This window comes from Carcharhinus amblyrhynchos, chromosome 9, assembly GCF_965287045.1.
Source record: "Carcharhinus amblyrhynchos chromosome 9, sCarAmb.v2.hapA, whole genome shotgun sequence".
In the NCBI taxonomy this organism is placed as follows: Eukaryota; Metazoa; Chordata; class Chondrichthyes; order Carcharhiniformes; family Carcharhinidae; genus Carcharhinus; species Carcharhinus amblyrhynchos.
Window position 1 is genome coordinate 92813480 of NC_137332.1, and position 23647 is coordinate 92837126.

Here is a 23647-nt window from a genome sequence, read left to right on the forward strand (position 1 = left end):
GGGGGGGGGGGAGGTGGTGGTGGGTGGTGTTCAAATACTGGCATGGAAGTTATCTGGAGCCATGGGAGTGGTTGTATGCACAAGGCGGCGTGGAGGGGTGAAGGTCAAGATTTGATTTCTCACAAGACAGTCAAGACTGCCTGCACATTAGTGTGGATATTATGGGAAGTAATTCATAGGAATCGTGATCTGTCACTCACTGAATATTCATTCCTGAACAAGTGTGGATATTACAGGATGCCACCGATAAAAAAAACTGCTCCTTCACTGGTAAATGTTTGACAGAGATTTCCAGTGTGGGAATAGCATTCTTCAGCATTGGAGACTTTCAAACTGACAATAGCAGTGCCAGACATGTTGTCACAAGGTGGCTTACATCAATGCAGTTACTGTGAAATTCCCTAGTCACCACATTCTGGCACCTGTATGGGTACACTGAGGGAGAATTTTTCATGGCCAGTGTGCCTAACCAGCATGTCTTTCAGCCTGTGGAAGGAAATCAGAGCACTCGGAGGAAACCCATGCAGACACAGGAGAGCATACAAACTCCACACAGTCACCCAAGCTGGATCTGTGAGGCAGCTGTGTGAACCACTGTGCCACCGTGCCAGTGTTCACAGAGGGTCAATAAGCATGGAAATGATTTGTTGCAAGTCACATTTTGAATGGCACGTCTCCTATGTGAAGGCATTGGTGGGTGTGCAAATTTGATGACCGCGAGAATGATTTATCACACACCTCACACTGGAATGGTTTTCCACCTGTGGGAATTCTCTAGTGTGTCAGATGTTTGAAAAATTTGATAAGACACCTCAAAAACCTCATCTGGAAGGATTCTCCCCTGTGTGAATTCGCTGCTGCATTATCAACTTCCACCACATCTGCAAAGCTTATCACAAACCTTACATTTGAAGAGTTTCTCTCCTGTATGGAGTCTCCGATGGGCCAGGAGGCTCACTAACTGTGAAGACCTTGTCACAATCCTTGTACATAAACCTCTTCTCCCCAGAGTGAATGCGTAAATGAAGATTTGATGATTCTGAGAATGTTTTCTGGCAAACTTTGCATGTGAATGGCTTCTCTTCTGTGTGAATGTGTTGGTGTGAGCGGAGGTTTGATGACTGGAGAAGAATTCATTACAGACTTCACAAGTGAACAGTTTCTCCCCTATGTGAATGCACTGATGTTTCAGGAGGGTCCATGACCATGGGAATGATTTCTCACACACCTTGCATGTAAGGTATAGAAAGTATAATTGCACACCTCACATCTGAATGGCTTCTCCAATGCGCGAATCCATGGGTGTGAGCAGGGGTACCGTGGATCTGACAATGATTCTCACACAGGTCACACTTGACAGACTTCTCTCACTGTAGATCTAGATGTGCAGTTGTTCCTTGGGTGATGGTCAGGACCTCTCTTTCTCTATTCTCTGCAATTCTTTTGTAAAACACCAAAGGAAACATGATTTCCTCCAACTCCCTTTCCTTCTTTGCTGAAGGGTCTTCACTACAGTTAAAGACTGTTCCACAGTGTGACCGAGTATGATATGTTAACTGATGCAATTTTGAAAATTTTCATCTTGTTTTCCAAATCATTTGAAGTAAATACACTGAGCAGGAAGTGCTAGAAGCTAAGGGAAATATTGCTTCAGCGTAGCTGACTGGGAAATTTATTCTGTGAAATTAGATACACTGCACTCACTCAGACTGCAAATCCCAAATTCAGTTATCAGACACAGCACTGGGCAAAATTATCAAATCCAAGCCCAGGCTTTTGTGAAAGACTGAGACCTTCAGGTAAAATCTTTTAAAAAAAGGCCATAAAACCATAACAGATTGGTGCAGAATTAGGCTACTCGGCCCTTCCAAGTCTGCTGTGCCATTCAGTCATGGTTTTCTCATCCCCATTCTGCTGCCTTTTCCCCATAACCCTTGATCCCCTTATCAATCAAGAACCTATATATTTCTGTCTTTTTAAAGACATTCAATGACCTGGCCTCCACAGTCTTCTGCTGCAAAGAGTGCCACAGATTCGCCACTCTGGCTGAAGAAATTCCTCCTCATCTCTGTTTTAAAGGATTGTCCCTTTAGCCTGAGGTTGTGCCCTCTGGATCTAGTTTTTCCTACTAGTGGAAACATCCTCTCCACATCCACTCTATCCAGGCCTCACAGTGTCCTGTAGGTTTCAATAAGATTCCCCTCATCCTTCTAAACTCCAACGAGTACAAACCCAGAGTCCTCAACTGTTCCTCATACAGCTCTTCATTCCAGGAGTCATTCTTGTGAACCTCCTCTGGACATTTTCCAAGGCTAGCACATCCTTCCTTGGATATGGGGCCCAAAACTGTTCACAATACTCCAAATGGTGTCTGATCAGAGCCTTATACAGCCTCAGAAGTACATCCCTGTTCGTATATTCTAGCCCTAGTGCCATAAATGCTAACATTGCATTTGCCTTCCTAACTGCTGACTCAACTTGCACGTTAACTTTAAGAGAATCGTGAACACTAAATCTGAAGTCCCTTTGTGTTTCTGATTTCCTAAGCATTTTCCCATTTAGAAAATAGTCCAAGCTTCCATTTCTCCTTCTGAAGTGTCTAACCTCCCACTTTTCCACATTGTATTTCATTCTTTGCCCACTCTTAGTCTGTCAAGTCCTTCTACAGCCCTCTTGCTTCCTCAATACTTCCTGTTCCTCTACATATTTTTGTATCATCTGCAAACTTAGCAACAGTTCCTTCAGTTCCATCCTTCAAATCATTAATGTATATGGTGAAAAGTTGTGGTCCCAACACTAACCCCTGAGGCACACCACTAGTAACCTGCTGCCATCCTGAAGAAAAAACCCTTTCTCCCCACTCGCTGCCTTCTGCCAGTTAGCCCATCCTCTATCCATTTTAAAAGGCATTAAAATACACTTCAAAAAATGTCTGTGTACCTCCCAGATAATTACACCTCACCTTCTCATATTCGGCAATGACCCATCAACAAAACTCAGCCTGTAAATCAGAAGGGAAATGCTTCCAATAAACACACTCAATATCCAACACACAGCTCCAATCAAACAGCTCAGCGCCCTGATTGATGGATCTCGTAGCCAATCACAGACAGAATCAACAATATTCCCGCCTAATCACTCTGGCCAATCGTATGGGAAGTTCTGCGCAGCCGCGTTCCGGACAGAGTCTCATCCGTTCGGAACTACAATATCCATGCAGCCCGTGGTCCTGAGCCTGCGCAGTGAGGAGGGGCAGTATAGAATCTGGGGGAGAGTCAGCCCGCGGTGCCTGAGGGAGTTGTAGTTCTGCCGCGCGTAGTGGCTGTTGGCTCCCAGCGTTCGGGAGTCGGAATGTGAGGAAGCGCGAGCCCCAAGCGGCGGTTGGCTCCCAGCGTTCGGGAGTTGGAATGTGAGGAAGCGCGAGCCCCGAGCGGCTGAACCGAATTGAAAAGCAGAGACTGAGCCTTGGTCAGAACCAGAGCGATGGCGGTGGGAAGATTCACCATTGCAGGAGATTCTCTGTGTACAACTGAAGAGGAAAAAGTCACACCGGTCACAGTAGTCTGACTGGACAGCACAGAACTGTTGCAGCAAGAGGACAGTGTGGTCGGTCATGTCAAGGCTGCAGAGAGGTTGCTTCCCTCTCCACAGGAATATAAGGATCTGCTGCTGATAGGGTGAGATATAATAGGTAGGGAGAAAGCTCATGTGGAGCGTGAGCATTAGTAGAAAACAGATGGACCAAATGGTCTTTCTGTGCTTTCAACATTCGAATAAAACAAAAATGCTGGAAATACTCAGCAGATCTACTGGCATCTGGGGAGGGAAACAGTCAGTTCAGCTTGAGATGACATTTCTCAGAAACAAGGTTGGATGTTGGGGGTTTGTTCATTTTGTCATACTTACCTCAAACTCTCACCAGAACTGTTCTTTGCTAGCTCCCATTTATCTCCCTCTCCTCCCGTTCTGACCTCTGCACACTCACACCAACATCTGCAGGCTGTGTTCTGGTTCCTCAGTTAGTCACCTTAGAGTCAATTTCCAAGTCACAGTCACTCCCTAAGTCACAATGTTACTCTCCGAGCACATAGTAAATCTCAAAGCATGGAATCACACTCAAAGTCACTCCCCAAGCACAGCTCAATCTCTTCCCTGTTCTCTCTTTTCCTTCTGTCAGTACTGCATTTTCTCTCCTGTGGCCCATTTTCTCTTCTGTGCCCACACTCCTGTGACCCACTATCCCTCCTGTTTGGAACACCACTTCATGCTTTGGTTGCTGTGGGTTTCCCTCTTCTGATCTGATGTCAAACACATACAATGCTGCACATCCCACACTGAAGTAGTTTGAAAGCCTCTGAGGATGAAGAGTGCTATTCCCATACGAGAAATCTCTTGTAGTATAGAAAATGTGGCCAGTGTATGCACAGCAAGATTTTACAAACAATGATATGATAATGACCAGATAATCTGCTTTTTAGTGCTGTTAGGTGGGAGATTGTTATCCCTGCAGAAACCAATAGCTTTTTAAAATGTATTCCCATTCCCATTCCCATAGCAGAGTTTTATGTTCCTTTGTCAATGGGTTTGTAGGTGTTGGGGCGATGGAAACAGTAAAATTTCTTGGCTGGTCTTCCCTCCAGGTTCCTGCCCACCACAATCTCTACAATTTTACGCATGAGGTCTTACCTGGGCCCTTGCTCCAAATGAGGCCTTTAATGGCTAATTATTGAGCAATTTAGGGCTGCTTCCCACCCACCCTCAGTTTACAGGTTGGCCGGAAGAGTTCAGGAGTGGGGAGTTGTCTGGAAATGAGCAGTGGCTGTGTCTCCATCAGCTGCCCCATTTTAATATCAGGCACCAATACCCCACCCCTCTCATTGGCCAACAGATGTTCCGGTCCCTGGATGTCCTCCATCTTCCACTGGCCTTTCCACCAATACCCATGCTCCAGCCCCCTGACCCCTTCACCCTGACCTACCCACCCCACAGTGAGATCTCCTGGACACCTGTGATCTGGATTCTGGGGACCAACATGGTTGAGAATGGAGGTGTTCATTGATCATAGAACCCTACAGCGCAGAAAGAGGCCCTTCGGCCCATCGAGTCTGCACCAAACACAATCCCACCCAGGCCCTATCCCCATATATTATACCCACTAATCCCTCTAACCTATGCATCCCTGGTTACGAAGGGGCAATTTCTTAACATGGCCAATCAACCTAACCCGCACATCTTTGGACTGTGGGAGAAAACCGGAGTACCCAGAGGAAACCCACGCAGACACGAGGAGAATGTGCAAACTCCACACACAGTGACCCAAGCCAGGAATCGATCCCTGGACCCTGGAACTGTGAAGCAGCAGTGCTAACCACTGTGCTACCGTGCCGCCCTTTGCTACCGTGCCACCCTGTTGACGGAGCCGCCTTCTCCGGTTACTGAACTGCTTATCTACAATTCTAAACAATATGCGTTGTCACTGACCCCCAGCATCAGCTCTGATTGATTTGATGATAATCATGGACTGAGGGCTGTGCTGGCTGTGAGATTAAGGTGAATACAATCCAGTTGCTGCTAATAGCTCACTGCACCTCATGGAAACCCAGTTTTGAGATCCGTCCTCAGTCTACTTATCCGGTGAAGTGCTCATCAGCAGGGAGGGGTGTGGTAGTTTTCCTTGAACTTGTTTGACCTGGAGCAATGAAACTCCAGCAATGAAAGTCAATATCGAGGACTTCCCCATCTGCCAGTGGGATGGACATTCCCAGGGATGGTGAGGGAGAAGTCTGGGATATTTCCAAATTGATACAATTCAGTGAGTTTCACTGCTACTTGACTAGTCTATGGGGCAGCTCTCCTCATTTGGGTACTGGTCCTCAGACCTTGGTATGAGAATCTTTACAGATTTCACTGGGCTGGGATCATCTTAATCTGACACAATGCCAGGATTGTCCAGATCTATCTGATTTTCCTCTTATTATTGGACTTTGTTGTGAATGTTTATCATTATTTGCTGGGTCACTTCAGAGGACAGTTCGGTGTCAACTATGTTGTGGTGGGACAGAAGTCACATGTGGCTCATCAGGCAGTTTTAGCAAGTTCCCTTTCCTGAAGGACAATATTTTGGGTTATAGGACAATCTGAAAGTTTTCATGTTTGTATTTTGAGTCTATTTCACAAATTCCAAAATGTATTAAATTCAGTTTCACAATATGGAGTAGTTGAGGTGAATAACATCGATTTCTTTAAGCGGAAACTAGATAGATACACAAGAAAGAAGGGAACATTAAGATATGCTGATGGGGTGAGATGAATAGGGATGAGAAGAATATCTTGTGAAACACAAACAGGTGCATGGATCAGTTGGATCAAATGGCTTGTTGCTGCACTGTAATTCCTTGTATGTAACATTCTCTCAATCTCTAGTTTGTTAATCCAGCATCATTGCAATTCAGCTGTGATACTCGAGACACATTTGTTGTAGTGTCTTTTAATATCTTCTTCAAATAATTTACCTGAAGGCCTAGGCTCTTCCAAAAAGCCTAGATTTGGATTTGTTAGTTTTGCCCAGTGCTGTGTCTGACAGCTAAATTTGGGATGTGCAGTCTGAGTGCAGTGTATCTAATTTCCCAGGATAAACCAGAACCCTTCAATCACACTGAAGCAATATTTTCCTTAGCTTCCAGCACTTCCTGCCCAGTGTGTTTTCTTCAAATAATTTTGGAGAAGAGAGAAATTTCAAAATCTTAATTGAATTAATACTACTTGAGTTTATTTTATACTGAGCACACTCTAAGGGAAAAACTGGCCTTTGCCAGCACAACATGAGCTCAGTGGATTGATAGCCTATTTTACACTCCACCCAACCGTCTTTTCCATTTTCCTCATGGTGTCCAGGAAGATGGGGGTCTGAGTGAATGAAAGTAGCCACATTGTCTGTTCCTGGTCAGTATCCAGTTTGCCTGCTGGAAAGAGAGGGTGTGTGACAGCCAAGTGAGGAAGAAAGGATTTTCCCACACAGTGGAACAGCAGACTGGCACTCATAGCGGAACAGTCTATAACTGGGAGTCAGCCAATTCAGCAAAAGAGGAGAGAAAGTTAGAGGAAATCCTGTTTTACAGAAGGACTGCCCTGTACTATACCAGAGGATGCAGAGAGGATAGACACCAAAGATAGATCTTTACCATCACCCAAGAAACAACTGCACAATTGCAGGAAGACATCCAGTCCCTTCACAACATAGCTCAACACAGAGAAGGTTGGACAGTAAAACTATAATCTGGAAATCGGTCAGCAGGTTCACACTTGGGAAAAACCATTCACGTGTGAAGTGCATGAGAAATCGTTCCCAGACTCATTGTCCTTTTGTGCACACCAACACATTGATGCCAGGCAGAAATCTTTTCCAGGTGAGGTGTATGCCAAATCTTACAGTGGAAAAAACAATGCTCTAAATGCAAGAGGCTGAACCACTTTGCACACCCATACTTCATCAGATCAAAGAAGAAATTTCAAATATCATTTATGGAACAGCCAGAAAGGATTTTAATCAAAGAAGGAATAAGTTGTGCTCAGGGAAAAAAGCCATTTTGAAGTCATCTCACAAAGAGAATTTAAAATGTTTAAGTCTAAAAGATGAACTTAGAAATATGGCTATGCTGACAACTAAAGGAGAAAACATAATTCTGGATTTAATTGAGACATTCTTTTGTAGAGTTAAGATGAGAAAGCTACAGTCATGGAGACTAGTGAAATCAGTACTGACTGTTTTAAAGAGCGAGCTTGAAAATTCACCTGTGAATAAGAATGAAGAATCTCCTCATAGATGTAAATTTGCACTATTAGTATTGTGAAGAAAACTCTCAAAAAACGTCACAAAGTAATATTTTACAACTTAAAATTGACATGGGATTCAGCTGTGTTGTTGAACTTGTGAAGTTGATTGGACAATGAGAAAACTATTATGTGTTGTATGTGGTAGGATAATTATTAAGATTTATAATTGCAAGGTGTAATATTCTACACAGTTTAAATTAAAACATAATTTCTTAACACGTTTTCATTTTCTTCTGGCGGGGCAGTGTTGTGAATACTTAATTCGTGGTTCCTGTGTTTGGAATATTATTTTTAGTTTTAGGAATGTAATTTCTAGTTTAGTTTAAAAAGGTCAGGATACAGAGAGCTATAAATCAGCAGAAGTGCTTACTTAACTAAGACATAGGCCGGGATTTTACCATTGCGTTGTGCCAGTTTTTGGTGTGATGTAGTTGTAAAGTAGGATGTAAAGTGATTAGCACTAGTTTTCACAACCTTTTACAACAACAGGATTTTCGGTGCAGTCAGCTTCTTGCCAAAAATGGGCAAGAGGCAGGCTAATTTATTTAAATTTATTTAAATAAGTATTTCAATGACATTAGCAAGGCCAGCGCTCAATCATCTGGGCTTGCCTGCCTTTATGACCTCGCCAGGAAATGTTCTCGCTGGTGAAGAATACACATTCTCCCCAATGAATGGGCAGCTGTCGACTTAGCTTCGCCAGCAGGAGGCCATTGAGGCCCCCCAGAGAGGCTGAGGGCAAGGGAGTGCCCCTTGGACAGTGCCACCCTGGCATCTGGGCAATGCCAGTCTGGTACCTGGGAAATGCCCAGTGGACAGCGCCAGGGAGTGCGGCCAATGCAGAGGGGCCAGTGGGGCCAGGCCCTGCTAGCACTCTGCCGTGATAGGTAGGAGAGGGAGCAGGTCGGTGATGGGTTTGGGTAGTGGGGGGGATTGGCAGGGGTGGCATTTACGACCACAGTTGTGGGGTGGATGCTGCTTCACGCTGCCTGCAGTAGAAGGGGCCTGACAGTTCTCTGTCTGTCAGACCCCTGCTACCGCTAATTCACATGTGCAGCATCAGAGACCTGCACAGTGCAATACCTCCCTCTGCAGGCTTTCAGGCATGTTAAGCTCTGCCCACAGACTTCTGCAGCAAGGAACAAGCTCACTCAGAAGTTTGCAGCCAGAGAGTACATTGGGGGGCCTCAAGACACACCCATAAATGGGTCTGGAACTCTCCCAGTTTCACATCTACCTGGCATTTAGACTAAAAATGGTAAAATACTATCCATGATATCTAAATTCCTTGCAGTAAAGACAGGCCAGAGAGATTGTTTTGTTTGGAGAACAAAGAACTAAGTTAGTTCAGAAGCATTCAGTGAACCATGAATGGCTGTAAAACCCATTTACTTCATCAGAGCAAAGAGTATGTAAGCAAATTGTTTACAAGAAAGAATTAATTTAAAAGTCAGTTTGGAGCTAGCCCAATGCAGGCTATGGGTGGAGATTAGGAAGGTCCTTAGGTTTAAATTTATTTGGGCGTTTGCTGGGAGGGATTTTAGTTTTAGTCTGGGTTGTTCACGTAGATTGCTCACTGAAGTTAGGCAAAATAAATCACCATTAAACAGACTTGCACAGTAAGTCGGGTAAAGAACTTTGTCATTCACCACTTGGAACGGGATGCGGCTTAATTTCAGTTTTGAATTTTGTGATGGAGTGGTGGTAGCTAATTCAAAGCTAGGGGTAGAATCTGTAGGGGCCTCATAGTGTCTTATTGCAAAAAAAAGTACCAGTAGATTAGTTTAGAGTAAGGGAAAAATAATCTGATAAAGCAATTGAGGCTTTCACAGTCAAGAGAAGGGAAATGAAAGTTAGACCTCTTAGGACAATCCAGATCCCCATCACTTTCTGAAGGACTGGTGATTCCTATAGAAGTGAATAACTGTAAGATGTCTTGTAGGAGAATTCTATGGGGCAGTAGCAAATAAACTGAGTGCAACTTGAGACTCAAAGGGCTGAGTGGCCTATTCTCCTTGTTCACATGTATGTACATTCATTTGACTTTGATGGGGGGAATAGTATTGGGTACCTTACAGATGACACAATGAGGTGGCAGTCAGTAATGTGGATGGGAGTGGAAAGTTGCAGAGAGATATATACACTGAAAAATCAGATAGTTTGATTTAAGATAAAATGTGAATTTATTGTGCTTTATAAGTCTATACAGAAAATTGATAAAACAGCAGATGCTTACACCACACTTTGAATCAACCAACATTACAAAGCATTTTTAAAATGATTCAAGATTTTTAACTGCAGAAATGGCTGTTTCCCCTAACCATAATTCTAAGAAATCATAGATCCTACCATTTAACCATAAATTCTAAGTGAAGTTTACCAATTCAGCATCCATTAACTTGCTTTCCAGATTCATAATATCCCAACAAATTACTAATTAGCAGCCAATAATCCTTTCTCCAAATTTTGAAAATCTACTTTTGTTACAATTCCAGTCGATTTTATAACTGGACGGGAAGATCCCAGAATGGAATCCTGGCTCAAAAAACTTTATTAAAATCAAGTGTGGACGAATAGAGTCACAGGAATGCTAATTAGTTTTAACAACACGAAAAATACATTTATTAAACATGAAAACTGGACTATAATACAAAAATCTTTTGTTAGCTTAGCAATCATACACAGGTTTTAAGATTAATTTGGATGACAAAGTATATTTGAAGCTACAATAGTTTCATTAACACAAAGTTAGTGTCTGCAGGTTTCTCCACAGAATCCACCCCCCCCCCCCCCCCCCCCTCAAATGATTATCATGAGTTTCCAAACTCCACACCCAAAATATGCTTCCAAATCTTTTCTGCCAGTAATACTTTCAGTTAACGGTTTGTTTTCTGGAATCCAGTCCAGATTTTGCAAACATTTTTTCACAAAGCTTCTGATCCACTTTTAACACTGAGCCCATTCTAGCATTTTGTACTAATTCTTTCAGGATTTCTTTGCCTTGACTATTACACTGTTAGACAAATTCTGATATTCAGCCAGTACTTTCTTCGCAATAACTTTAAAATTTGTTTCCCAGATGGTAGTAAGATATCCCAAGCATTAGATTATCTTAGAAACCTTTCTCTAGCATTCTTACCAACCAATTCCTTCCTGGTTCTAAGTTAAAACAAACAGTGTCCTGTTATGCTCCGAGGTTATTTTGTTCCTTTATCTTCAAAGCATGTGGAAACGTTTTCTTCATTTTTCTAGTTTCCTCAACTAGCCGCTCTTTAGATTTATGGCACTGGCTCGACAAACAATTATTTAATGGTATGTTTTTTCTCATAGCAAGGCTGAAAGAGAGATGTTCTCTCTCTAGCTGCCTTTCGCCAACTGTCTCCGGCCTCCAGCGAAAACTAAAGAACAAACAAATCTCTCCCTCTCCATAAAGGCCCCTAGTTGCTAAGCAACTATATTTATTCTTCATATTGTAGTTCACTGAACACAATATAATCCCAGCTGGAACTGAAAAGAACCCCCACAAATACAAACACTTTTTTTCCAGCGCAAACCCAACTCCAGGTCCCTTTCTAGGCACAGAAACTTAAGTCAGAAGCATGTCCAGATGTTGGTACACTGAGCTAAATTGAACCACCTAAAACTAGAGCTTATTTCAAATGTCTATCCATACAAATATAAATCCCTTAGAACTTTGTTTTCCTAACACATGCACACGCGCACACACACACGAGTGAAGGCAGCTGCAGATTTTTATGTACAGGTGCCTTTACGAAATGTCCAAACCCCAACCCAGCCCATTCTTGACCCCAGCAAAGTGGAAGATGTGGGGGTGGGGGTGGCACTTCTGGAATTGAATGCTTCCTGCTATTTTCATCATGATGGAGAGGCTCTCTGTCAAAACTCCACACCAGAAAGACAGAAAAATATCCCTCATGATAAAACAGGAGGGTGGAGAATGAGGTAGAGGTAACAGTGTTGGAGAGAGGCACCTCAATTCCTTTTGTTTCTCCTTTATTCCTGTGACGTGACCTCTCCTGAGTTGGAAGCATGTCCAGATGTCTCTACACTGCACTACTGCTGGCCAGAAGGTGCAGGTACTATAATCTGAGACAGAATCTGCCTCATTTCATTCAAAGTTTCATTGCTTCTTTGCAGAAGCTGACAAAGAACCTCATTCTGCTGCTGAAGAATCTCATTGTTTCTTTGTAGATGCTGCTGAATAATCTCATTGTTTCTTTGCAGATTCTGGCTAAGATCCATCTTAAGTTCAGTTAAAGTTTGCTGAAGCAAGTTAGAAGTGGCCTGATAACTCTCCGTACTTTGAACCTGTTCATGATATGAGCACTGATGAAGCTTAAGATCATTTTCATTTTTTTCACCAGCACCGTGGACCTGATGTTGTCCATGTTCCCCTGGAGACGGCAGAGCTTCTGGTCTCAAAGCCACAAGTTCCTCATCTCTATAAAGTTCTGAGTGCTCTCCCTCCACAGCAGCCAAAGCATCACAAGTCTCCTCCTTCACACAAGCCACAATATTTAACTTTAACTCATCAACACCACCCCTCAAATCAGGCATCTTACTCTCCTGACACTCCTCTCCCTCCTCTGCAGCTGCCTTGCCACATTGCTGTGAGGTATTCACCTCCGTTCTTTCGTCATCAGCTCTTTCAGGAACTTCGAATGCGGCTGCCAACTCTCCTCCATCACTATCTGATGTGACCGTGGACACTTGTGTATCTGTCAGAGGAAGAAAATCAATATTATCTTTTGTCACATAAATTAACTCTCCTCCTGATGGTTTAAACACTCGGCTGCTGACATCACCTTTGCTTATTCCCATATCTGATTTGCCATTGGTTATCGTGGAGTTGGAGAGGCCAAATAGCTTCCTTGTGAACTCCTCCAATTTTGTCAGCTCCTTGCTGTACAGGACGGGTCCTCCAGTAAACGAGCACTCCTGGGTATTATGGGCCAGCTTTATCTAAAGGAAGAAATGAAAACGAAAAGGAAATCATTGTCCAGACTTTGCTGTGCTGTCTTGTGACACATTTTCTGAGAGTTGGAGACAGCTTTCAGCCTGCACCCAGGGGGACTTCTGATTAGAGATCAATCTTCTGACGAAGTTAGAGCCATCTCCAAGACAACTGCATTTCACAGCACCATATAAAATTGGTAAAGGAACATTGTAGAAAAACTTATGCATGAGCAACAGCTTCTATATGTATTGATGTTTTCTTTTGGTGATTAGTCAAAGGTTAAATTGACCTTCATGAAACAATTGGACTGATGGTGGGAGAGTTTGGAGACTGACAGTGCTTTGGAAGAACTGCTTCCCTCCGTGAGCACTGGAGGGTAAACAACACAGAGAACTTTCAGTGTAACAGAAGGTGAGCCACTGTGTGAATGCACCGGTGTCTCTGGAGGTCTGATGACCATGAGAATGATTTGTCTCACACCTCTCATATGAATGGTTTCTCATAAGTGTGTACAGAGGACTGATTAGTCCAAGAATGATTTATTGCATGCCATACAATGGTTTGTCTACTGAATGGCTGTATTGCTGTATGAAGAGCAAAAGTGACTCAGGAAATGATTTGTCAGATATTCACATGAACATGCCAGTGTACACAAGAAGCCAATGAATGTATAAATAATTAGTCACATACCTTGCATGGAAAGGGTTTCTGTCCTGTGTGAACGCGTTGGTGTTTACGGAGGGTTGATGACTTTGAGAATGATTTGTCACACAATTCACATGAGAATGGTTTCTCCCCTGTGTGAGTGCGTCGGTGGGTGTGGAGGTGTGATAACTGTGAGAATGATTTGTCACACACCTCGCACGAGAAGGGTTTCTCCCCTGTGTGAGTGCGTCGGTGACTGTGGAGGCTCGATAACTGCGAGAATGATCGGTCACACACTTCACACTGGAAGGGTTTCTCTCCAGTGTGTGTACGTCGGTGAGTGTGGAGGCTCGAAAGCTGCGAGAATGATCTGTCACACATCTCGCATGTGAATGGTTTCTCCCCTGTGTGAGAGCGTTGGTGACTGCGTAGGCTTGATGACATAGCGAATGATTTGTTACACACCTCGCATGTGAATGGTTTCTCCCCTGTGTGAATGCGTTGGTGTCTGCAGAGAGTGGATGAATCAGAGAATGATTTTTCACACACATCACACTTAAATGGTTTCTCCCCTCTATGATTCCTCTGGTGCAATAGAAGTTGGCAGGAAAGAGTGAACGCCTTCTCACAAATATCACATTTGAATGCTTTCTCTCCTGTGTGAATCATCTGGTGCCTCAGGAGCGTTGTAGATGTCACAAAACGTTTGTCACAAACATCACATCTGAATCGTTTTCCTTCCATGTGGTGATGGTAGTAGTAGCAAATGCACCTTTGAAGATCTACTGAGCGTGTCTCTGACAGATCACACACACTTGAACAGCCTCTCACTTGTAGGAATCAGTCATTGGTTCATGAGACTCGATGAATGATCAAAACTCTCACCACACTTGGAGGAATTCATACTTCCTCTCAGCCTCACCCTGACCGATCACTCACAACTGAACCTTCAGAAAGGTTGGTTCTGATGGAAGATTCCTCACCACTGACCAGTTTCAGATCTGATGATATCTCAAAGCTGCCCTGAACTGAACGATTTCCAAATGATAGTTTCACTGCCCAAACTTCTCTGTGTTGAGCAATGCTGTGAATGACTGGATGTCTTCCCACAGTTGTACAGTTGTTCCTTGGGTGATGATCAGGATCAATATCTGCAGTGTCTATCCTCTCTGTATTCTCTGGTGTAGTACAGTGCAATCCTTCTGTAAAACAGCACAAGGAAAAATAATTTCCTGCAACTTCCTCTCCTCCCTTGCATAACCATAGAACCTCTACAGTGCAGAAAGCGGCCATTGATCCACTGACTCTGCATGGACTCTCTGAAAGAGCATCTTATCTACCCCTGACCCTATCCCCGGAGTCATCACATCTTTGGTTACTAAGGGGCAATTTAGCATAGTAAATCACATAACCCACACATCTTTGGGCTGTGGGAAGAAACCAGAGCAACAGGATAAAACCCATGCAGAAACAGGGAGAATGTGCAAACTCCACATAGTCAGTTTCCCAAAGCTGAAATTGAACTGAGTCTCTGGCACTGTGAGGCAGCTGTGCAAACCACAGTGCCACCCACTGAAGGAGTTGAATCCTCAGAGTCTGTTCTGCAGTGAGTGCCAGTCTTCTGTTCCTTTTGGGGGATTCAGATACAAATCCTGTCTTTTTCCTCACTTGATTATCATACGTCCTGTGTTTCTAGCAGGGACACTGGATAGCGACCAAGAGCAGACAACATGGCTACTTTCTTCCTGCCTCCTAGACCATCTTTGCAGGCACCATGAGGGCAATGGAAAAGACAGGTGGAGAATAAAACAGGCTATCAATACACTATGAGCTCATGTTGTTTGATGGCAAAGACAAGTTTTACTAGTATGTGTTTAATAGAAAAACACTCAGGAGAAATATTAATTCAATGGAGACTCAAATTTCTCCATTGTTTTCTAAAATTATTTGAAGAAAATGCACTGGGCAGGAAGTGCTACAAGCTAAGGAAAATATTGCTTCAGTGTAGCTGACTGAAGGATTCTGGTTTATCCTGGGAAATTAGATACACTACACAAACTCAGATGACACATCCCAAATTCAGCAATCAGACCCAGCACTAGGCAAAACTATCAAATCCAAACGCAGGCTTATGGAAAATGTCTTCAGGTAAAATCTTTAAAGAAGACACTAAAAGATATTTCCATAAATGTATTTCTGCCCCTGCCAGATAATTGCACCTCATCTTCTCATTTTGAGCATTGATCCATCAACAAAACTCAGCCTGTAAATTAGAAGGGAAATGCTTCCAATAAACACACTCAATATCCAACATACAGTTCCAATCAAACAGTTCAGCACAAAGCACCGAGTAAACAGGTCTCTCAGCTGGATCTTCTCACACAGCATAAGGGGCATTTCCACACCTGATTCCCCACAGGATAGTCAGACTGCCTGAACATTAGTGTGTTTATTATGCAATGTAATTATTATAAATTCTGCTCCTTCACTCACCATCTCCGGACTTGGTTTTCAGTCCCTACAGGAAGTGAAGCAGCTGTGAAAGAGGAAGAGGAGAGAATGGGCAGAGTGGGTGGGCTCTCTGATTATCGTCTCTCACAGCCAATCCAAATGTTTCTGGAGTAACACGAGTTTCCTGAAGCTTGGGAAACTGACCGGGGAAACGGAGGCGACTTTGAGCAGCAGATCAGTTGGGGATTTAAACTTGTCATTGCCCCATCTGAATAAAACCTCACTTATTGCAGCTGCTGTCTCAGTTCCCCTGGTAAATGCTGGGCAGAGATTTCTAGTGTGTGAATAGCATTCTTCATCCTCGGAGGCATCGGAACTGACAACATCAGTGTGGGATGTGTAGCTTTGGATGTGTTTGACAGCAGCTCGTAAGTGGAAGATCCACAATATCCAAGGCAATGATGATGTGCAGTGATGGGATTAGCACATGTGCAGAAGAGAGCGACACAGGATGAAGAGGAGGACAGGAGGGAAATGGACCCAGGAAATACAGGATCAGAGAAGACAGGGGCAGAGAAGACATGGGCACAGGAGAAATGGAACATCTGGGAGGGAGAGAAAAGCTTGTCCAAGTATTTGGAGAGATTCCCTCAGAGAGACATAGACATCGATAAACAAAACCTCCTCCTCAGTGTGTTGAAGATAAAATGGTACTATCAGCCACAGAAGGAAAGGATGAACCTTGTTCCTAATCAGCTGAGCATCAGATCACCCATCTTCCCCGAATATGGTTAAGATGTCTGAGTTTCTGACAATGAAAGCATTGTGGGGTGATCCAGTGTGGGTGAGGTTCACATGGAGTATTCTCAGAGAGTCATTACACATTGCATGAAGGAGGAAATTATTTTCTGTTCAGGGAGCTGTGTGAGTCTCCTCGGGTGACCTTCAATGCCAAGTGAGTGTTATCAATCACTGCCAGTACCTTGGGGAGACAGCTATTCCATAAAACTCCAGGGACCTCTGTTGCTGCTCTCCAAGTACTGAATTCAATTTAATGAAGTAACTTACGCTCCTCCTATATCAATGCTTCTTCCTATCCCTTCCCTCTCCTATCTCTCTACCAACCTCTCCTCTCTCTCAATTCTATCTAATTTTGTTTCTTTTCTCCTTGATAGCTGCACTCTCACCCTTTCTTCTACTTCTCTCTCCTCCTCTCTGTCACTCCTTTTTGGGTGAATCCAGAACTAGGGGGTCACTGTTTAAATATAAGGGCTGGAATTCCCTGGTCATTCAGGCTGGTGGAATTCTCCAGCCCAGCCAGCAGTGCACCCCTACTCACTGGTTTCCCACTGGCATAGGGTAACATCAGTGGGAATTCCCGTTGCAAGCAATGGGACCAGAGAATCCCGCCACTAGCAAACAAGGCACCATCTCCCGTCAGCAGGAAAAGGAGGCTGGAGAATCTCGCCAAGGTATCTCCCATTTCAGACTTCTCTGGAATTCTTTTCCCCAGAGAGTAGTGGGGGGTGGGGTGGGGGCAGGAATTATATTCCAGGCTGAATTGGACAGATTTCTTATCAACAAGGGAATCAATGTTAATGGGGGACAGACAGAAAAATGGAGTTAAGGCCACAGTCCAGTGACGGAGTAGGCTTGGTGGGCTGAATGGCTGGCTCCAACTTTGATTCATTATGGTCATTCTGTCTTTTTGAAAACTCCTGTCTCTCCTCTCCTCTCTCACTCTATAGCAATACAGAGGCTACATTAAAATTAAATACCAAGAGCAGCAGGTAATAAACAGATCAAATAGCCCGACAACCAGCAGATCAGAGAACGCTCTGTAGGCCTCCAAAATCTTGTTCGACTTGTGGACCAGCAAGAATACTTCCATTCTCATGTTGGGGCTCAGCACAGGAATGCCAGATAAATATTAAAGTGTCTTCAGTCAGAAATACTGAGTGGATGATCAAACGCAGCATCCTACTGTGGTGCTCAGAGAACTGACATCAGATCCCCCACACAGGGCAGTAGCAGACTGACATTCACTGCGGAATAATCGCTAACTGAGGAGTGAATCCCTTCAACAAAGGAGGAGAGGGAGTTGCAGGAAATCATGTTTCCTTTTCCTGTTTTACAGAAGGATTGCACTATACACCAGAGAATACAGAGAAGGTAGACACCACAGATCGATCCTGACCATCACCAAGGAACAACTGCACAATTGTGGGAAGACATCCAGTTCCTTCACAGCATTGCTCAACATAGAGAAGGTTGGGCAGTGAAACCATCATCTGGAAATCCATCAGAATTAATCTTTCAGAAAGTTCATTGATTGATTAGTGAGGCTGAGGCTGGACAGACATGTGAATGGACGCCAAATGGGGTGAGAGCTTCAATCATTCATTGAGCCTCATGAACCACTGACTAATTCTGACAGGTGAGAGGCTGGTCAAATGTGAGGTGTATGAGGAGGGCTGCGCAGCATCATACCACCTCCTAACATGCAAGGTAAATTTGTTTTACAATTGTTAACAGAAGTAGTGCTCAATGTAATAGAAAAGGTTCAAGTGTGAGGTGTGTGATTGAGCCTTCAGTAAGTCATCTACACTCATGAATCACCAATGCATGCACACCGGACAGAAACCTTCCAAGTGTGAGAAATGTAACAAACACTTTGCTCAGTCATCATGTCTCATGATTCACCAATGTGCCCACACAGGGGAGAAGCCATTTATGTGCAAGATGTGTGGCAAATCGTTCTCACGGTCACTGAAACTCCTTATACACAAATGCACACACACAGGAGAGAAATCATTCATGTGTGATGTTTACAACAAATTATTCTCAAACTCACTGTTCACCTGCAAACCCCAGTACATTCAGACAGATGAGAAGCTGTTGACGTATGAGGTGTGCAACAAATCAGTCTCCAGGAACATCGACGCATTCTCACTGGGCAGAAAGCATTCACATGCAAAGTGTGCGATAAATTATTCCCACATTCATTATCCCTCCATGTTCACCAATACATTCACACTGGGGTGAAGCAATGAAATGTGAGGTGTGTGACAAAGCCTTCATACAGATAGGGAACCTCCTGGTCCATCAGAAAATCCACACAGGGGAAAAACCCTTCAAGTGTGATGTTTGTGATAAAATTTTATTACGTCCTTGAGCCTGCTGCCACACCAGAGGATTCACATGGGAGAAACCATTCAGGTATGAAAACCTAAATGGTTTCACCGAAAGCTTCAAACTTGTGATGCACCGAAGAATTCACACGGTGGGGGTGGTGCGGGGGGGAGCCTTTCAAGTGTGAGGTACGCAACCAATAATTCAGTCATCAAACCTCCATGCACATCAATGTGTTCACACTGGGGAGAAGCTGTTTACCTGCAAGATGAGCAACAAATTAAAATCAGCCAAATTGATTCTCTGCGCTCATCAATACATTCACACAGGGGGAAAACTGTTCAAGTGCAAGGTGTGCGACCAATAATTCAGTCATCAAACCTCCGTGCACATCAATGTGTTCACACTGGGGAGAAGCTGTTTACCTGCAAGATGAGCAACAAATTAAAATCAGCCAAATTGATTTTCCACACTCATCAATACGTTCACATGGGAAAACCATTCAAATGTGAGGTGGGCAACAAATCTTTCTGATGATCATCCAACTCTTGCTGCATCAGAGAGGAGTAACCCTTCAGCTTTGAGGTTTGCAATAAAGCTTTCCTAGTTTCTTTGAGCCTCCTGGGACACCAGACAATCCACACAGGGAAAATGCTTCAGGTGCAACATTTGTGACAATCCTTTCACCAAACCTTTGTTCTCTTAAGACATCATCAGATCCATGCTGCAGCTTAAGAAGAGAAAATGCTGAGTCTAAAACATCATAATGCAGAGTGTATGTTTGTGTGGAATTAAAAGAGGCTGGAAGATTTGCCTAGTTTGGAACTAGAGTAAGGAATAAACAGTGTAAGCCTCATAGTGAAAGGTAGTTCTGGGATTAGAGGTTACCTGGCTGAGAAAGTCAAATGAAACAACGCCTTTGAAAGCTGGGAACAACTGTGAATCATTTATTATAAAAATTGTAACTCCCTGGAAGGTGCAGTGTGTGGTACATAAAATATTTCTAAAGTTTCATATATTTGTTGCCAGCAAAATAAAGTAGTGTTTAGTCAATACTGTTTTTATATGGCCATTTGACACAGTAAGAGTTTTAAAACATGAAGAATTGACCTATCATCCTTTCAGCTATTAACATTGTTAAAATCTTCAGAATGATGAATTTTAAAATGGTTTGGGATAAATGGAGAGGAGATGTTTCCACTTGTGTAGGCAAATCTAAATGTAGGAGCCAGGCGTATAAGATGGTCAATAATAAATCCAATGAGGAATTCAGGAGAAACTTATTTTCCAAGAGAATGATTAAAATGTAAAATTTGTTCCCATTGGGAATCATTGTGGCAAATAGGTTTGATTTATTTGAAGAGAAGCAAGATGTAGATGAGGGGGAATAGAATAGAAGGATCTGTTGATCCAGTGAGACACAGTAACTTTGCTGAAAGCTCATGCAGAACATAAGCACTGGTAGAAAGAAGATGAATGGTCTTTTCTGTGCTATTAGAGCTAGAATAAAACAAAAAATCCTGGAAATACTCAGCAGAGGAAAACAAAGTTAATGTTTCAGCTTGAGATGGACTTCCATCAGAAACTAGGTTAGATGTTGCAGCTTTCATTATTTTCTTTGAAAAGAACTCATGCTGTCGCCAGAACTGTGCCCCCCCCCCCCGCCGTTCCCACAACCTTCCACAACCTGCCCCTCAACTTCCCTTCCTTCCTATTCTGACACCGTGCACTCACACTAACATGTCCAGGCTGAGTTAGATCAACTTTTGATAGAGAACGGAGTCAAGAGTTATGGGGGCAGACAGGAAAGCCATAATCTTATCGAAAGATAGGGTGGATTGAAAGGGCCAGATGGCTCCTCACTCCTATTTTCCTGTAACTTATTAATTACATAACTCAATCAAAGCTTATTCAAGGCTTTCAATTCAGCTTAATATAGTGAGAAGCGACTGTCAAAAGTGGGTCAAAAACTTGACCCATTAATACAGTGAGAAGTCACTGTCAAAAGTGGGTCAAGAATTTGACCCATTAGTACAGTGAGAAGTCACTGTCAAAATGTCAAAGACTTGTGTCATTAACTCAGTCCAGAGTGTTGGCTTCCATTGATTTCTTTTTAATCAAAATCTAACTACCTCAGAACTACCTATAAAGCCAGAGGAGAGCTAGGATTATATTCGCAGGGGTTCAGGTGAATGATGGAGCTGGGAGGGAGATCTTATAGAAACCTAAAAAATTCTACCATGACTAGACAAGGTAGATGCAAGAAGGATGTTCCCTATGTGGGATATCCAGAACCAGAGGTCAGAACTTAACGATATGGGGTAAACCTTTTAAAACTGATGTGAGGAGAAATATCTTCTCCAGACAGTGGTAAGCCTGTAGAATTCATTACCATAGAAAGCAATTGAGGCCAAAACATTGTATGTTTTCAAGAAGGAATTAGATATAGCTCTTAGGGCAAAGGGGATCGAATGATATGGGGGGGAGGCAGGATCAGGCCATTGATTTGGATGATAAGCAATGATCATGATGAATGGCAGAGCAGCCACAAAGAGTTGAATGGTCGACCCCTGCTTTTTCTATTTTTCGGTAAAATAAAAGTTACGGTTTTAAAGAACATGCTGGAGCTGCAGTACACAAATCATTGAAGGTGGCAGGATAGGTTGAGAGCATGCTGAATAAAGTATACAGCATCCTGGGCTTTATCAATAGGAGAATGAAATAAAAAAAAGGAACTGATATTAAACCAGTATGATGTTGTTGTTCATCCATCGTCATCGATGAGGACCTCAACACCATTAGTCATTTTGAGGCTGGTTGCAGTGTGTCCGAAGATGACTGATCAGGCCAATTCGGGCACGGAATGTCCTGGCACATATTGGACAGACTTGTGTAGACGCTGTAGTGGTTGCACTGGTGACTCTGGACTTTCACAACTCACGCTTAAGTTGTGCTTCAGCAATACACCTTGCTTCGTGACCTTGACAGCCTTTGTGGATGAGGCAGCATCAGGTAGAACGGTTTTGTGCCAGCGTTTCCTAGGTGGTTGTGTCTATGTCAAGCAACTTCAGGGAGGCCTTGAGTGTGTCTTTGAAACGTTTCTTCTGCCCTCCATGTGAGCATCTTCCAGCAGAGAGTTCCCCAAAAAGGAGCTGCTTGGGTATGCGCTCAAAGAACAAAGAACAAAATCAGCCTGGGAAACAGGCCCTTCGGCCCAACGAGCCCACGCTGCCATCTCAACACCACCTCTCTACCCATGACCCCTATCTAATGTTTTATGGCCATCCAGATTGAAGGAAAACTGATTTAGGGACAATTTATTCCTGCCAATCAGCCTAACAGCACATCTTTGGGATGTGGGAGGAAACCGGAGCACCCGGAGAAAACCCATGCAACCATGGGGAGAATGCGCAAACTCCCACAGACACAGGCCCAAATCCATGTATCTGCACAGCTAGCAGTGATAGTCACTGAGCTGTTGCAGTGCCCGTCTGCTGGTCCAGGATTAAGCAAACACAACGACACAAAGTACTAGGCCACTCTCGGAACCTCCAAGAGCAGCCCACGCACGACCCATCATGTGCATGCCCCTCGTTTGACAACAAGGTGGACTAACACCTGTGGAATAAAAAGACAAAACATTAACATGTAATACTACATTTCCGGTGTCGTCCCGAGGCTCTGACCCTATTTAATACCGTCTCCTATAACCCTCCATCCCTGTTTCGCTCATGTGTCTATCTAATTAAACCTTAAACAAGTCCAACGTGCCTGCCTCCACCATCTTGGTAGCGCGTTCCATACCCCCACGACCCTCTGCGTGAAAAACTTTCCTCTCGTATCCAAATTATACTTCTCCTCCCTCACCCTTAGATCGTGACCTCTCGTAATTGTCCCCAATCTAGGGAAAAGCCTACCACTGTTGACTCTATCTATTCCCTTCATTATTTTATACACCTCTATCAGATCCCCCCTTAATCTCCGTCTTTCTAAGGAGAAGAGCCCCAGTTTCTCCAACCCTTCCTTGTAACTCAGTCCTTCCATGCCAGGCAACATCCTGGTAAACCTCCTCTGCACCCTCTCCAGGGTCTCCACGTCCTTCCAGTAGTAAGGTGACCAGAACTGGACGCAGTATTCCAAATGCGGCCTAACCAACGTTCTGTACAACTGAAGCATTGGACGGCAGCTCTTATACTCTATACCCCTTCCTATAAAGGCCAGCATTCCATAAGCTTTCTTCACAACCTTTTCTACCTGTGTTGACACCTTCAGAGACTTGTGCACCTGCACTCCCAGGTCCGTCTGTATTTCTATACTCTTAATCGGTCTACCTTTTATCACGTAACTCCTCCCTGCATTATTCCTTCCAAAATGCATCACCTCGCATTTGTCAGGATTAAATTCCATCTGCCATCTATCTGCCCAATATACCAACCTATCTATATCCTGCTGTGTCACATAAGAACATAAGAAATAGGAGCAGGAGTAGGCCATCCAGCCCTTCGAGCCTGCCCCGGCATTCAATAAGATCATGGCTGATCTGTCGTGGCTCAGTTCCACATTCCCGCCCTCTCCCCATAACCCTTAATCCCCTCGCTTATCAAAAAC

General features: G+C 43.6%; 2 protein-coding genes across 5 annotated transcripts in view; both read right to left on the reverse strand.

The window, feature by feature from the left end:
• Positions 1-23647, reverse strand: part of LOC145348047 (uncharacterized) — a 133130-nt gene that overhangs the window by 84927 nt on the left and 24556 nt on the right. The gene's annotated exons all lie outside the window — the stretch shown is intronic.
• The window catches only part of LOC145348010 (uncharacterized), a 35739-nt gene continuing 22710 nt past the window's right edge, over positions 10619-23647 (reverse strand). For 2 of the 4 annotated variants that reach the window (XM_080196106.1, XM_080196104.1), the window contains 2 exons: positions 13502-14658; positions 10619-12816 (listed from right to left, as the gene is read on the reverse strand). In XM_080196106.1, the coding sequence (XP_080052232.1) occupies positions 11908-12816; positions 13502-14200 (1608 nt within the window). In that variant the 5' untranslated portion in view covers positions 14201-14658 and the 3' untranslated portion in view covers positions 10619-11907. Of the gene's footprint in view, positions 12817-13501; positions 14659-15949; positions 15994-23647 lie in introns of those variants that run through there. The other 2 variants (XM_080196107.1, XM_080196105.1) reach the window with 2 other exon arrangements.